This window comes from Xenopus tropicalis, chromosome 1, assembly GCF_000004195.4.
Source record: "Xenopus tropicalis strain Nigerian chromosome 1, UCB_Xtro_10.0, whole genome shotgun sequence".
Classification (NCBI taxonomy): Eukaryota; Metazoa; Chordata; class Amphibia; order Anura; family Pipidae; genus Xenopus; species Xenopus tropicalis.
Genome location: NC_030677.2, coordinates 208,384,333 through 208,398,226, shown reverse-complemented (window position 1 = coordinate 208,398,226; position 13,894 = coordinate 208,384,333). Strand labels below are relative to the sequence as shown.

Sequence of the window (13,894 nt, the reverse complement as noted above, 5' to 3'; positions counted from 1 at the left end):
TCTATTCATTTTCACTTCAATACGAGCTTTTGGCAACCGCTATAAGACTGAAAGAGAACTGACACCCTGATATCGGGAAGAAAAAAGCAAGGCCTTTATAACGATAAGTCCCACAAGCACATTTGTAATACAAGATACTCGCTCTGCCAGCCACAACATGGCTACGTTTTCCCTCCCCATTCTATGAGCCCCAGGTGCCAGTCATATGATCTTAAGAACGGCACATGACTTTCCAGATCGCTGATTGGCTCTTCTATGATAGACCCGGAAGCGGTAGGAAGAGCCAATCGGTGAGCTCTGCGGGGACGTACCGGGCTCCAGGCTGTTTATACTTCTTTGTGCCGGTGCCGATCTGTGACTTTCACTATGGGAGAGTCCGACCGCTTCTACTATGTGTATAGCTGTGACCTGGATATCAGCGTCCGCCTCAAAATGTGAGTCTTGTCCTATAGATTCTATTCCTCCCCCCATCCCCTATTCTGCCCGATCCCTCACCCCAATATCTGCCCGATCCCATCCCCCCTCACCCCAACATCTGCCCGATCCCTCACCCCAACATCTGCCCGATCCCTCACCCCAATATCTGCCCTGATCCCATCCCCCCCTTACCCCAACATCTGCCCTGATCCCATCCCCCCCTCACCCCAATATCTGCCCTGATCCCATTCCCCCCTCGCCCCAACATCTGCCCTGATCCCATCCCTCCCTTACCCCAACATCTGCCCTGATCCCATCCCCCCCTCACCCCAATATCTGCCCTGATCCCATCCCCCCCTCACCCCAACATCTGCCCTGATCCCATTCCCCCCTCGCCCCAACATCTGCCCTGATCCCATTCCCCCCTCGCCCCAACATCTGCCCTGATCCCATTCCCCCCTCGCCCTGATCCCATTCCCCCCTCGCCCCAACATCTGCCCTGATCCCATTCCCCCCTCGCCCCAACATCTGCCCTGATCCCATTCCCCCCTCGCCCCAACATCTGCCCTGATCCCATTCCCCCCTCGCCCCAACATCTGCCCTGATCCCATTCCCCCCTCGCCTCGCCCCAACATCTGCCCTGATCCCATCCCCCCTCGCCCCAACATCTGCCCTGATCCCATCCCTCCCTCGCCCCAACATCTGCCCTGATCCCATCCCTCCCTCGCCCCAACATCTGCCCTGATCCCATCCCTCCCTCGCCCCAACATCTGCCCTGATCCCATCCCTCCCTCGCCCCAACATCTGCCCTGATCCCTCCCTCGCCCCAACATCTGCCCTGATCCCATTCCCCCCTCGCCCCAACATCTGCCCTGATCCCATTCCCCCCTCGCCCCAACATCTGCCCTGATCCCATCCCTCCCTCGCCCCAACATCTGCCCTGATCCCATCCCTCCCTCGCCCCAACATCTGCCCTGATCCCTCCCTCGCCCCAACATCTGCCCTGATCCCTCCCTCGCCCCAACATCTGCCCTGATCCCTCCCTCGCCCCAACATCTGCCCTGATCCCATTCCCCCCTCGCCCCAACATCTGCCCTGATCCCATTCCTCCTCGCCCCAACATCTGACCTGATCCCATTCCCCCCTCGCCCCAACATCTGCCCTGATCCCATTCCCCCCTCGCCCCAACATCTGCCCTGATCCCATTCCCCCCTCGCCCCAACATCTGCCCTGATCCCATTCCCCCCTCGCCCCAACATCTGCCCTGATCCCATTCCCCCCTCGCCCCAACATCTGCCCTGATCCCATTCCCCCCTTGCCCCAACATCTGCCCTGATCCCATTCCCCCCTCGCCCCAACATCTGCCCTGATCCCATTCCCCCCTCGCCCCAACATCTGCCCTGATCCCATTCCCCCCTCGCCCCAACATCTGCCCTGATCCCATTCCTCCCCTCGCCCCAACATCTGCCCTGATCCCATCCCCCCCTCGCCCCAACATCTGCCCTGATCCCATTCCCCCCCTCGCCCCAACATCTGCCCTGATCCCATTCCCCCCCTCGCCCCAACATCTGCCCTGATCCCATTCCCCCCCTCGCCCCAACATCTGCCCTGATCCCATTCCCCCCTCGCCCCAACATCTGCCCTGATCCCATTCCTCCCCTCGCCCCAACATCTGCCCTGATACCATTCCCCCCTCGCCCCAACATCTGCCCTGATCCCATTCCCCCCCTCGCCCCATCATCTGCCCTGATCCCATTCCTCCCCTCGCCCCAACATCTGCCCTGATCCCATTCCTCCCCTCGCCCCAACATCTGCCCTGATCCCATCCCCCCTCGCCCCAACATCTGCCCTGATCCCATCCCCCCTCGCCCCAACATCTGCCCTGATCCCATTCCTCCCCTCGCCCCAACATCTGCCCTGATCCCATTCCCCCCCTCGCCCCAACATCTGCCCTGATCCCATTCCCCCCCTCGCCCCAACATCTGCCCTGATCCCATTCCTCCCCTCGCCCCAACATCTGCCCTGATCCCATTCCTCCCCTCGCCCCAACATCTGCCCTGATCCCATTCCTCCCCTCGCCCCAACATCTGCCCTGATCCCATTCCTCCCCTCGCCCCAACATCTGCCCTGATCCCATCCCCCCTCGCCCCAACATCTGCCCTGATCCCATTCCTCCCCTCGCCCCAACATCTGCCCTGATCCCATCCCCCCTCGCCCCAACATCTGCCCTGATCCCATCCCCCCTCGCCCCAACATCTGCCCTGATCAGTTTCACCCATCATTTTCCATGATACACCCCTATTAGTGCTATTGTATAACCTAGTGCCCCTTGCTGCCTTTCTTACCCCCCATACAGTATAATGTAACGCCTCAATCCTCTCGCACCCTAATTATCCCACCTAATTGCACCCCTGTGCCTGTACCCTGTACAATCATTAGCATCTCTGTACCCCAACAGTCTTTCTTTTGCACCCCATTCTGTATCTGCCAATCTTATTTAGCCAGCTCATTCATTGTATTGTACCCTTATATTTTTGTTGAACCTCATTTTCCCTATTACTTAGAGCAGTTCTCTCTATTACCTCTATTGTATAGCGCAATCATCTCATTATGCACCCCATTAGCTTCTGTATGGCCGTATCTGTGGCACCCCATTAGCTTCTGTATGGCCGTATCTGTGGCACCCCATTAGCTTCTGTATGGCCGTATCTGTGGCACCCCATTAGCTTCTGTATGCCCCTATCTGTGGCACCCCATTAGCTTCTGTATGCCCCTATCTGTGGCACCCCATTAGCTTCTGTATGCCCCTATCTGTGGCACCCCATTAGCTTCTGTATGGCCGTATCTGTGGCACCCCATTAGCTTCTGTATGCCCCTATCTGTGGCACCCCATTAGCTTCTGTATGCCCCTATCTGTGGCACCCCATTAGCTTCTGTATGCCCCTATCTGTGGCACCCCCATTAGCTTCTGTATGCCCCTATCTGTGGCACCCCATTAGCTTCTGTATGGCCGTATCTGTGGCACCCCATTAGCTTCTGTATGCCCCTATCTGTGGCACCCCATTAGCTTCTGTATGGCCGTATCTGTGGCACCCCATTAGCTTCTGTATGCCCCTATCTGTGGCACCCCATTAGCTTCTGTATGGCCGTATCTGTGGCACCCCATTAGCTTCTGTATGCCCCTATCTGTGGCACCCCATTAGCTTCTGTATGGCCGTATCTGTGGCACCCCATTAGCTTCTGTATGCCCTATCTGTGGCACCCCATTAGCTTCTGTATGCCCCTATCTGTGGCACCCCATTAGCTTCTGTATGCCCCTATCTGTGGCACCCCATTAGCTTCTGTATGCCCCTATCTGTGGCACCCCATTAGCTTCTGTATGCCCCTATCTGTGGCACCCCATTAGCTTCTGTATGCCCCTATCTGTGGCACTCTATTAACTGCCATGCTGCACCCTGTAGTTAAAGTGGTATGTTATAGGATGCCTATTCTTCGTAACTTTTCAATTGGTCTTTACTTTTTATTTTTCATAGTTTTTTACTTATTTGCCGCCTTCTTTTGATCCTTTCCAGACTTAAGTCTGCTAAAAATCATTTAACCATGAAATAAACCCAATAGGGCTGTTCTGCCCCCAATAAGGGGTAATTATATCTTAGTTGGGATCAAGTACAGGTACTGTTTTATTATTACAGAGAAAAGGGAATCATTTAACCATGAAATAAACCCAATAGGGCTGTTCTGCCCCCAATAAGGGGTAATTATATCTTAGTTGGGATCAAGTACAGGTACTGTTTTATTATTACAGAGAAAAGGGAATCATTTAACCATGAAATAAACCCAGTAGGGCTGTTCTGCCCCCAATAAGGGGTAATTATATCTTAGTTGGGATCAAGTACAGGTACTGTTTTATTATTACAGAGAAAAGGGAATCATTTAACCATGAAATAAACCCAATAGGGCTGTTCTGCCCCAATAAGGGGTAATTATATCTTAGTTGGGATCAAGTACAGGTACTGTTTTATTATTACAGAGAAAAGGGAATCATTTAACCATTAAATAAACCCAATAGGGCTGTTCTGCCCCAATAAGGGGTAATTATATCTTAGTTGGGATCAAGTACAGGTACTGTTTTATTATTACAGAGAAAAGGGAATCATTTAACCATTAAATAAACCCAATAGGACTGTTCTGCCCCAATAAGGGGTAATTATATCTTAGTTGGGATCAAGTACAGGTACTGTTTTATTATTACAGAGAAAAGGGAATCATTTAACCATTAAATAAACCCAATAGGGCTGTTCTGCCCCAATAAGGGGTAATTGTATCTTAGTTGGGATCAAGTACAGGTACTGTTTTATTATTACAGAGAAAAGGGAATCATTTAACCATTAAATAAACCCAATAGGGCTGTTCTGCCCCCAATAAGGGGTAATTATATCTTAGTTGGGATCAAGTACAGGTACTGTTTTATTATTACAGAGAAAAGGGAATCATTTAACCATGAAATAAACCCAATAGGACTGTTCTGCCCCAATAAGGGGTAATTATATCTTAGTTGGGATCAAGTACAGGTACTGTTTTATTATTACAGAGAAAAGGGAATCATTTATAAAAATTAGAATTATTTGCTTATAATGGAGTCTATGGGAGATGGTCTTTCCATATTTCGGAACTTTCTGGATAAGGGGTTTCCAGATAAGGGATCCCATACCTGTTGTAAAAGTTACCTTAAACTCATGGTTGAATGACTCTTTGTATCTCCACAGAGGGAGTCTGGAAGGGAAGAGGGAGCAGAAGAGTTACAAGGCTGTGCTGGAAGACCCAATGCTCAAGTTCTCGGGTCTCTATCAGGAAACCTGTTCCGATCTCTATGTGACCTGCCAGGTGTTTGCAGAAGGAAAACCTCTCGCTCTCCCTGTGAGAACCTCCTACAAGGCCTTCAGCACCCGATGGAAGTGAGTGCGGCTTCGGGTCGTACTCCCAGTGCTGCCAAATTCAACTTATGGTTTGAAAACTCAAATGTCTGATATTTATTAAAGGGAAACTATACCCCCCAAACAATGTAGGTCTCTATAAAAAATATAATGCATAAACAGCTCATATGTAAAACCCTGCTTCATCTAAATAAACCATTTTCTATTTTTAGTAGTATGTGCCATTGGGTAATCCTAAATAGGAGACTGCCATTTTAAGTACTAAGCCCCGCCCCCTGGGATCATAGGAGTCACAGTGCACACAAACAAGCCAAGGCACACATACATGCTAGGCCCCATCAGCCAATGAATGGGCAGAGTTCTGCCTTTTGCTCCCACACTACTTCCTGTTACAGTTAGAGCTGCATCACTTCCTGTCAGCTGATCTCTGAGGGAGCACACAGCCCATCACTAAATGGCGGCTCAAGGGAAAGGATGTAAAAGGGCAATATTTACTGATATATATATTCCAGTTTGGGGAGATTCTTTAATAGGCCACTTAATATGATATAAACTGTCTGTTGGTTACGTATTCATTCTGGGGGTGTAGTTTCCCTTTAAATGCAAAACCCCGAAAACTCGAATGTAAAAATTCTGCATCTAAAAGCTTGCAAGTGTCTATAGAAGGTAACGTGTTTTTAGAATTAGAAAATTCCAAGATATTTTTAATTCAGTTTAATTTAGTTTTTAATTCCAAGGGGTTTTTGTTAGTAATAAATAAGGGAGCATTCGATATGTGAGTTAATTCATTTTAGATAAATAAACTTGAATTCGCAAACTCGAAAATGAATAAGCACCTAAGTATATTATGGAATGGCCAGTTCTAAGCAACTTTTCAATTGGTCTTCATTTTTATAGTTTTTTTTTTTTTTGTTTTTTTTGCAGTCTTCTTCTAACTCTATGCAGCTTTCAAATGGGGGTCACTGACCCCGGCAGCCAAAATAGTATTGCTCTGTGAGCAGCTTTCTCCTCGCAGCCATTTTCCCTCTCACACATCTTTAGAGACATTTACATTTGCAAACAGCACATGTGTTCTGTAAAGTTCATGCAACAAAGAATGCGGGCTTACACAGGCAGAACTAACTTTGCTAAAAAGTTATGCTTTGATTGAGCTCTGTAATGGTTAAGCCGAGCTCAGGAGAGCAGGTTAGGAGTAAAACATGTTTCTGCAACCAAATGCACATACAGAGCAGAGTTTCTATGGAAACCAGCAGTGCCATCTCCTCATTGGTTGCTAGACTGGAGGGTGTATTTGGTAACCTGAGTTGAGAAGAACTGAGCATGCTCAGTAGCCAAGAGCCAAAGTAAGTTCCTAAGGGAGGGGCCGAGTGGGATAGAGGAGGAAAAGGAATCCTAAGTGATGCTGCAGCCTTAATATTAACCCTTTAACAACTGGAGTAGCTGGTATTTAAGTGTTTAAAAGAGGCTGTTCAGTGATTACATTTTTGTTGTGGTGGGTTTACATTTCCTTTAAATGTGAGACACAAGGGGCTTCAAGGTGCAAGAGGCCATGGATGCACCGAATCCACTTTTTTGGATTTGGGAGAACCCTCGAATCCTTCATAAAGGATCCGGGCAAATACCGAACCGAATCTGAATCATAATTTTCATATGACAAAAAGTCACGGGATTTTTAGGATTCGGTTCGGCCAGGAGAGTGTGGAGGCCGAATCACAAACAATATCCTGGATTCGGTGCATCCCTACAGAGGCATAAATGGCCAGAGCAAAATAGATTATTTGGTGCCAGGTACACAGGGCATGCCCAATTGGGCCTATTGATGGGTATAAAGGTATATATAATATATAAGGGTTTTTGTTTTTCTTTGGTCAAGGGTTTTAATCTGTGTAGCGCGTGGTTCTTTCTAACAATCACATTTGTTATTTTACAGTTGGAATGAGTGGCTGAAGCTCCCCGTGAAGTATGCGGACTTGCCCAGAAGCGCCCAAGTGGCTCTGACCATCTGGGATGTGTATGGGCCCGGGAAAGCCATTCCAGTTGGTGGAACCACTGTGTCTTTATTTGGAAAATATGGGTAAGTTCTGTTTAAATGCAGAGCTCCCTGTATAACTCAGCCTGCAGCCTTGTGCCTTTATATGGGCACAGAACCCCTCAGTGACTGCTAATATCCTTATCATTTACAGTAGGGGGTACATTATCCCTTATAATACATGAGTGATACTCAGAGTTCCCTGTATAACTCAGCCTGCAGCCTTGTACCTTTATATGGGCACAGAACCCCTCAGTGACTGCTAATATCCTTATCATTTACAGTAGGGGGTACATTATCCCTTATAATACATGAGTGATACTCAGAGTTCCCTGTATAACTCAGCCTGCAGCCTTGTGCCTTTATATGGGCACAGAACCCCTCAGTGACTGCTAATATCCTTATCATTTACAGTAGGGGGTACATTATCCCTTATAATACATGAGTGATACTCATAGTTCCCTGTATAACTCAGCCTGCAGCCTTGTGCCTTTATATGGGCACAGAACCCCTCAGTGACTGCTAATATCCTTATCATTTACAGTAGGGGGTACATTATCCCTTATAATACATGAGTGATACTCAGAGTTCCCTGTATAACTCAGCCTGCAGCCTTGTGCCTTTATATGGGGGGCACAGAACCCCTCAGTGACTGCTAATATCCTTATCATTTACAGTAGGGGGTACATTATCCCTTATAATACATGAGTGATACTCAGAGTTCCCTGTATAACTCAGCCTTGTGCCTTTATATGGGGGGCACAGAACCCCTCAGTGACTGCTAATATCCTTATCATTTACAGTAGGGGGTACATTATCCCTTATAATACATGAGTGATACTCAGAGTTCCCTGTATAACTCAGCCTGCAGCCTTGTGCCTTTATATGGGCACAGAACCCCTCAGTGACTGCTAATATCCTTATCATTTACAGTAGGGGGTACATTATCCCTTATAATACATGAGTGATACTCAGAGTTCCCTGTATAACTCAGCCTGCAGCCTTGTGCCTTTATATGGGCACAGAACCCCCCTGAGACTGCTAATATCCTTATCAATTACAGTAGGGGGTACATCACAGGGTTTTTACACCTTTAAAAGATTTTTACAACATTTCCAAGAGGGTTACACATGAGTTTCCAGTAATGCATTGCAGTAGTTCTGCACTGCTCTGTATTCTTGTCTTTTTTCCTTGTACTGATAAAATGTGCAATAAATTCAACATACTAAAAGTGTTTCAGCCTTACCACAAAGCCAGTTATTCTACCGATGACAACTTTGCTAGGGAAAAAAAATGTTCTGGATTTAATAGAGAAGGCGGAATCGAATATTTTTCATTCTGCAATCAATATGGGAGCTAGGGGGAGACACCGGGCGCGCTCGGCTAGTCACACACAGGCCCTATGCTGCGTTACACGTACGGCTGCTCTTTGGGGCATCTTTAATATAAAGCCTCCTGTATGAAGTCGGATCCAATACCCACAAGTCCGTTTGTAAAGCATTTCATGTGCTGTGTGGCTAATAGGAGAAATGGATCACCGGGACTAGTGCTTGACTAGTGGAGAAGTTGTTGAAATTTGTAACATCAATATTTTAGTCCCTCCTCCCCTGCCAGGATTTCAAATGATGCAGAAAGAGAAGAACTGTTTTGCAGCTGGATTTCAGCATATAAACATGGGATTTATTCCTACTTTGAAGAAACCGATTACAGCGATAGGTATATTAGGGGTTTCTGTGTTGTGTGGGGCTCTTTAACACATTTTAGTTCCCCTGTACTTACCTTTCCCTTTAGTACCACTGTACCTAGATGGTTATAATGTGATGCCAATGATGTGCAAATCCAGGTCTGAATGTCCCTTTAAAGCAGTGGTCCCCAACCAGCGGCTCAGGGGCAACATGTTGCTCCCCAACCCCTTGGATGTTGCTCTCAGTGCCCCCAAACCAGGGAGTTATTTTTGAATTCCTGACTTGGGGGCAAGTTTTGGTTGAATAAAAACAAGATTTCCTACTAAATAAAGCCCCTGTAAGCTGATAGGGTGCATAGAGGCCCCTAATAGCCAATCACAGCCCTTATTTGGCTCCTCCTTGAACGTTTATGGTGCTTGTGTTGCTCTCCAAGTCTTTTTACATTTGACTGTGGCTCACGAGTAAGAAAGCTTGGGGATCCATGCTTTAAATGAAACCCATACAGCCTGACATGTCTCTACTTTTTGAATTACAGAATGTTCCGCCAAGGAATGCACGACCTTAAGGTGTGGCCCAATATCGAAGCGGATGGGTCCGAGCCGACTAAAACTCCCGGTAGAACGAGCAGCTCTGCCTCTGAAGACCAAATGAGCAGATTGGCTAAGGTAACATGACTTCATTGGTGTTGGGCAGGGAAGAAGCTCTGTCTATTACCAAGTAAAGACCTCAAGTAATCTGTGATGTACTGCATGTACCTACCCGTAGGGCAGCTCTACCAACCTGCCAAGGTGCTTGGCTCATTCTTCAAAGCTCCCCCAAACCCTGTAGTTACCCCAGTGGGGAACATGCATGGCTGGCAGTATATTGGTTATGTTATGGCAGGAGGGACTGAGCATCTAAGGCAGAGATCCCCAACCTTCTTTACCCATGAACCACATTCAAAGGAGTTGGGGAGCAACACAAGCATGAAAAATGTACCTGGGGGTGCCAAATAAGGGCTGTGATTGGCTATTAGGTAGCCCCTATATGGACTGGCAGCCTACAGGAGGCTCTGTTTGGCAGTACCCTTCGTTTTATGCAACCAAAATGTGCTTCCAAGTCAGGAATTCAAAAATAAGCACCTGCTTTGAGGTCACTGGGGGCAACATCCAAGGGGTTTGGGAGCAACATGTTGCCCCCGAGCCACTGGTTGGGGATCACTGATCTAAGGGAGTGTGACCCACCCCGAATAGCTAGGTTACAGAACATTGGGCAATAACTCTGTGCCATAATGCAGTCAAAATTCTGTAGTTGAATACATTATATCGAAGAGAAGAACTATATTTATTAGGGAGAGAGGGACAAAAAGGGAGCCCAAGAGCCCATCTCCAATGCATGACAATCACAGAGAGCCTTCTCAAACAGAAGGTATTCACATGCCTTATACTACACACACAGCATTGCCTTTTAACCAAAACTAAAAGGCCTTGACCGTCATTTATGGCATTATAGGCGGAGACATGCACATGACTCCTTAATATCCCTGTGGCCAACCATGCATCCAGATCAGTTGGTTTAATAGCACAGATACAGCCTAAGAGTTCAGAGCCATATATCCAAACTGCCAGGCAGCCAGTTTTTATCTTCTTAGATCTCATCAGAGCAAGGTATTGGAACATGGCTTCCATGGGGGCGGGACTTGGAAAGCAGCAGAGCGAAAGAACTACATTATATCAAAACAGACATGGACAACATGCTTAGGGGGTTTGAATGTGTTTCTTTAATACTCAGAGGGCCCTACAAATATCTTGTGGGCATTAATACATGAGCAATAAGCACAGTTTCCCAGCACTGAACAAGTCTGTCCCTTTATCCCCATGTCTGATTCCTGTGCCATATAATGACGGGAAAATTACATCATTATCTCTATATGTAAGGTACCAGCAAGATGGCCGACACAGTGCTGGGAATCAGCATTCTCATTGGTCACTTCTCTTGCACTTATAATCAGATTTTTGGTCAGTAGAATTCTCATTGGTGAATTTCCTTGCTTCTATGATTACGTTTTCTGGCAACTTCTATAGCAAAACTAGGGGGCGCCGTGGGGCAGCGTTATGGTTGGGTTTACATCCCCTTTAATAATCCAGCTATCACTGCCTCTGTTTCACCCCTTTACTCATCAACATTGTTTCTTTTATTTTAGCCTTGTGAAATGCGTTAGGAAACATCTATATCATAAGCTTGAATTATCTACCCTTCCACATAACCTGTTATCGTTTATTGGTCTTTGCTTAATACGCTTGTTTAAAAAGAATCAATAATATACAATTAATGACTCTTAATTCTGTGTCGATGGATCAATTAACGACCAGGAACGGTTCATGGGTTACATGGAAGTCAGTATGGGCCGGTGCTCTTAGATAATAAATTTTGATCCTCAAGCATCGCAGTCATTTGTCACATAAATATCAACTATTGGCTTATTTCCCCTTTAAAAAAAAAATACTGTCTGCACCTGGTACTATGTGATTTACTTTGTATCCTATACATCAGTAATGGGTATTTAGACGGGGTATAAGCCGCCATTGGTATGTGCCTATATAAGTTTTATGGGAAGAGCTGAGGAGAAGGCAGAAGGGAAGCCTTCAGGGTAGGATATAATTATACATTTTTCCTATTAATTGCGTCCGTATGCCTCAGAACCGGCCTCATCACTTTCTCGCTTCTTTATACGTTTAGAATTTTCCATTTCCTTCTGAATGCGTTAATGATGCAATCAAACTCGAGGCTAGGAATCTTTCATTATCTCGAGGCACAGGGTGAGCATTTTTGTCTACATCCTTGACCAGAGAATTCATCATCCGAAAATGAATTATGTTCTCTCTGATAGCGCGGTCATACTCCATTGGCTAAGGAACGGCGTTACACGGCTGCCACAGGTGGGAGGCACAGGGACGGGATCTTTATCAAAGTAATTTTCTTGCGTGTTCTTAGATACGCGACTTATTCCAAAAAAATTCTATTGAAACTTCTAGTGGCAGCGCGGCCACCGGCTGGGGGTATCTGATCTATTGAAAGGCCAAAAGGATCCCTGAGCCAGAGAGAATATACTCGTTTTGTATTTCCCTGACAAGAAGGTAGAACCATATAACTCCCTTTTAGATAATTCCTTTACAAAGTACAGGTATTGGACCCCTTATCCGGAAACCCATTATCCAGAAAGTCCCGAATTACAGAAAGGCCATCTGCCATAGACTCCATTATAAGCAAATAATTCTAATTTTTCAACACAATTTCCTTTTCTCTGTAATAATAAAACAGTACCTGTACTTGATCCCAACTAAGATATAATTACCCCTTATTGGGGCAGAACAGTCCTATTGGGTTTATTTAATGGTTAAATGATTCCCTTTTCTCTGTAATAATAAAACAGTACCTGTACTTGATCCCAACTAAGATATAATTACCCCTTATTGGGGGCAGAACAGCCCTATTGGGTTTATTTCATGGTTAAATGATTCCCTTTTCTCTGTAATAATAAAACAGTACCTGTACTTGATCCCAACTAAGATATAATTACCCCTTATTGGGGCAGAACAGCCCTATTGGGTTTATTTCATGGTTAAATGATTCCCTTTTCTCTGTAATAATAAAACAGTACCTGTACTTGATCCCAACTAAGATATAATTACCCCTTATTGGGGGCAGAACAGCCCTATTGGGTTTATTTCATGGTTAAATGATTCCCTTTTCTCTGTAATAATAAAACAGTACCTGTACTTGATCCCAACTAAGATATAATTACCCCTTATTGGGGGCAGAACAGCCCTATTGGGTTTATTTCATGGTTAAATGATTCCCTTTTCTCTGTAATAATAAAACAGTACCTGTACTTGATCCCAACTAAGATATAATTACCCCTTATTGGGGCAGAACAGCCCTATTGGGTTTATTTAATGGTTAAATGATTCCCTTTTCTCTGTAATAATAAAACAGTACCTGCACTTGATCCCAACTAAGATATAATTACCCCTTATTGGGGGCAGAACAGCCCTATTGGGTTTATTTAATGGTTAAATGATTCCCTTTTCTCTGTAATAATAAAACAGTACCTGTACTTGATCCCAACTAAGATATAATTACCCCTTATTGGGGGCAGAACAGCCCTATTGGGTTTATTTCATGGTTAAATGATTCCCTTTTCTCTGTAATAATAAAACAGTACCTGTACTTGATCCCAACTAAGATATAATTACCCCTTATTGGGGGCAGAACAGCCCTATTGGGTTTATTTAATATTTAAATGATTTTTAGCAGACATAAGTTATGGAGATCCAAATTACAGAAAGACCCCTTATCTGGAAAACCCCAGGTCCTGAGCATTCTGGATAGTGGGTTCCATACATGTACTGAATTATCCAGTTATGAACCCATTACAATAGTTGGGGGGGGATCGCTAGCTTCCAGCCCCGCCGCCATGTTGCTGTAACACTGCAGTGTTCCTATCGCTCTGTTCTTTGCTTGTAACGATTATTTTTGCTTTGCCGTTGCCTCCGTGCATCTATTTTGGAGACGTTAGTGTTTTGGAAGAACAAAGAGACAGATGGGGCTGGTGGAGGCTATAAATACGTCCGACGACTCTGCTGCTGATTTATTATATCAATAAAGACAGACTTTGTTTCCGTGCAATAACAGCCTTTTTATAAGGCCAGCTCACCTTCGCATTAGAGAAAAAACCTAATTAAAGCTCCTCTTTATGGCCAATGGGTTCCCTGAAAAGATTTAATGCCACCGAGGGCTGGGGATTGAGTGGAATGAAACCCTTTGTGTGGCTAGCTGGTTTTGGCCAG

The 13,894-nt window shown here is 45.7% G+C and overlaps 1 protein-coding gene across 1 annotated transcript in view; it reads left to right on the top strand.

Moving 5' to 3' along the window:
- The first annotated feature begins 259 nt into the window (after positions 1–259).
- pik3c3 (phosphatidylinositol 3-kinase catalytic subunit type 3) overlaps positions 260–13,894 on the top strand; it is a 129,401-nt gene continuing 115,766 nt past the window's right edge. The window contains exons 1-4 of the mRNA XM_031894940.1: positions 260–434; positions 5,184–5,372; positions 7,282–7,425; positions 9,601–9,730. Coding sequence (XP_031750800.1) covers positions 367–434; positions 5,184–5,372; positions 7,282–7,425; positions 9,601–9,730 — 531 coding nt within the window. The 5' untranslated portion in view covers positions 260–366. The remainder of the gene's footprint in view (positions 435–5,183; positions 5,373–7,281; positions 7,426–9,600; positions 9,731–13,894) is intronic.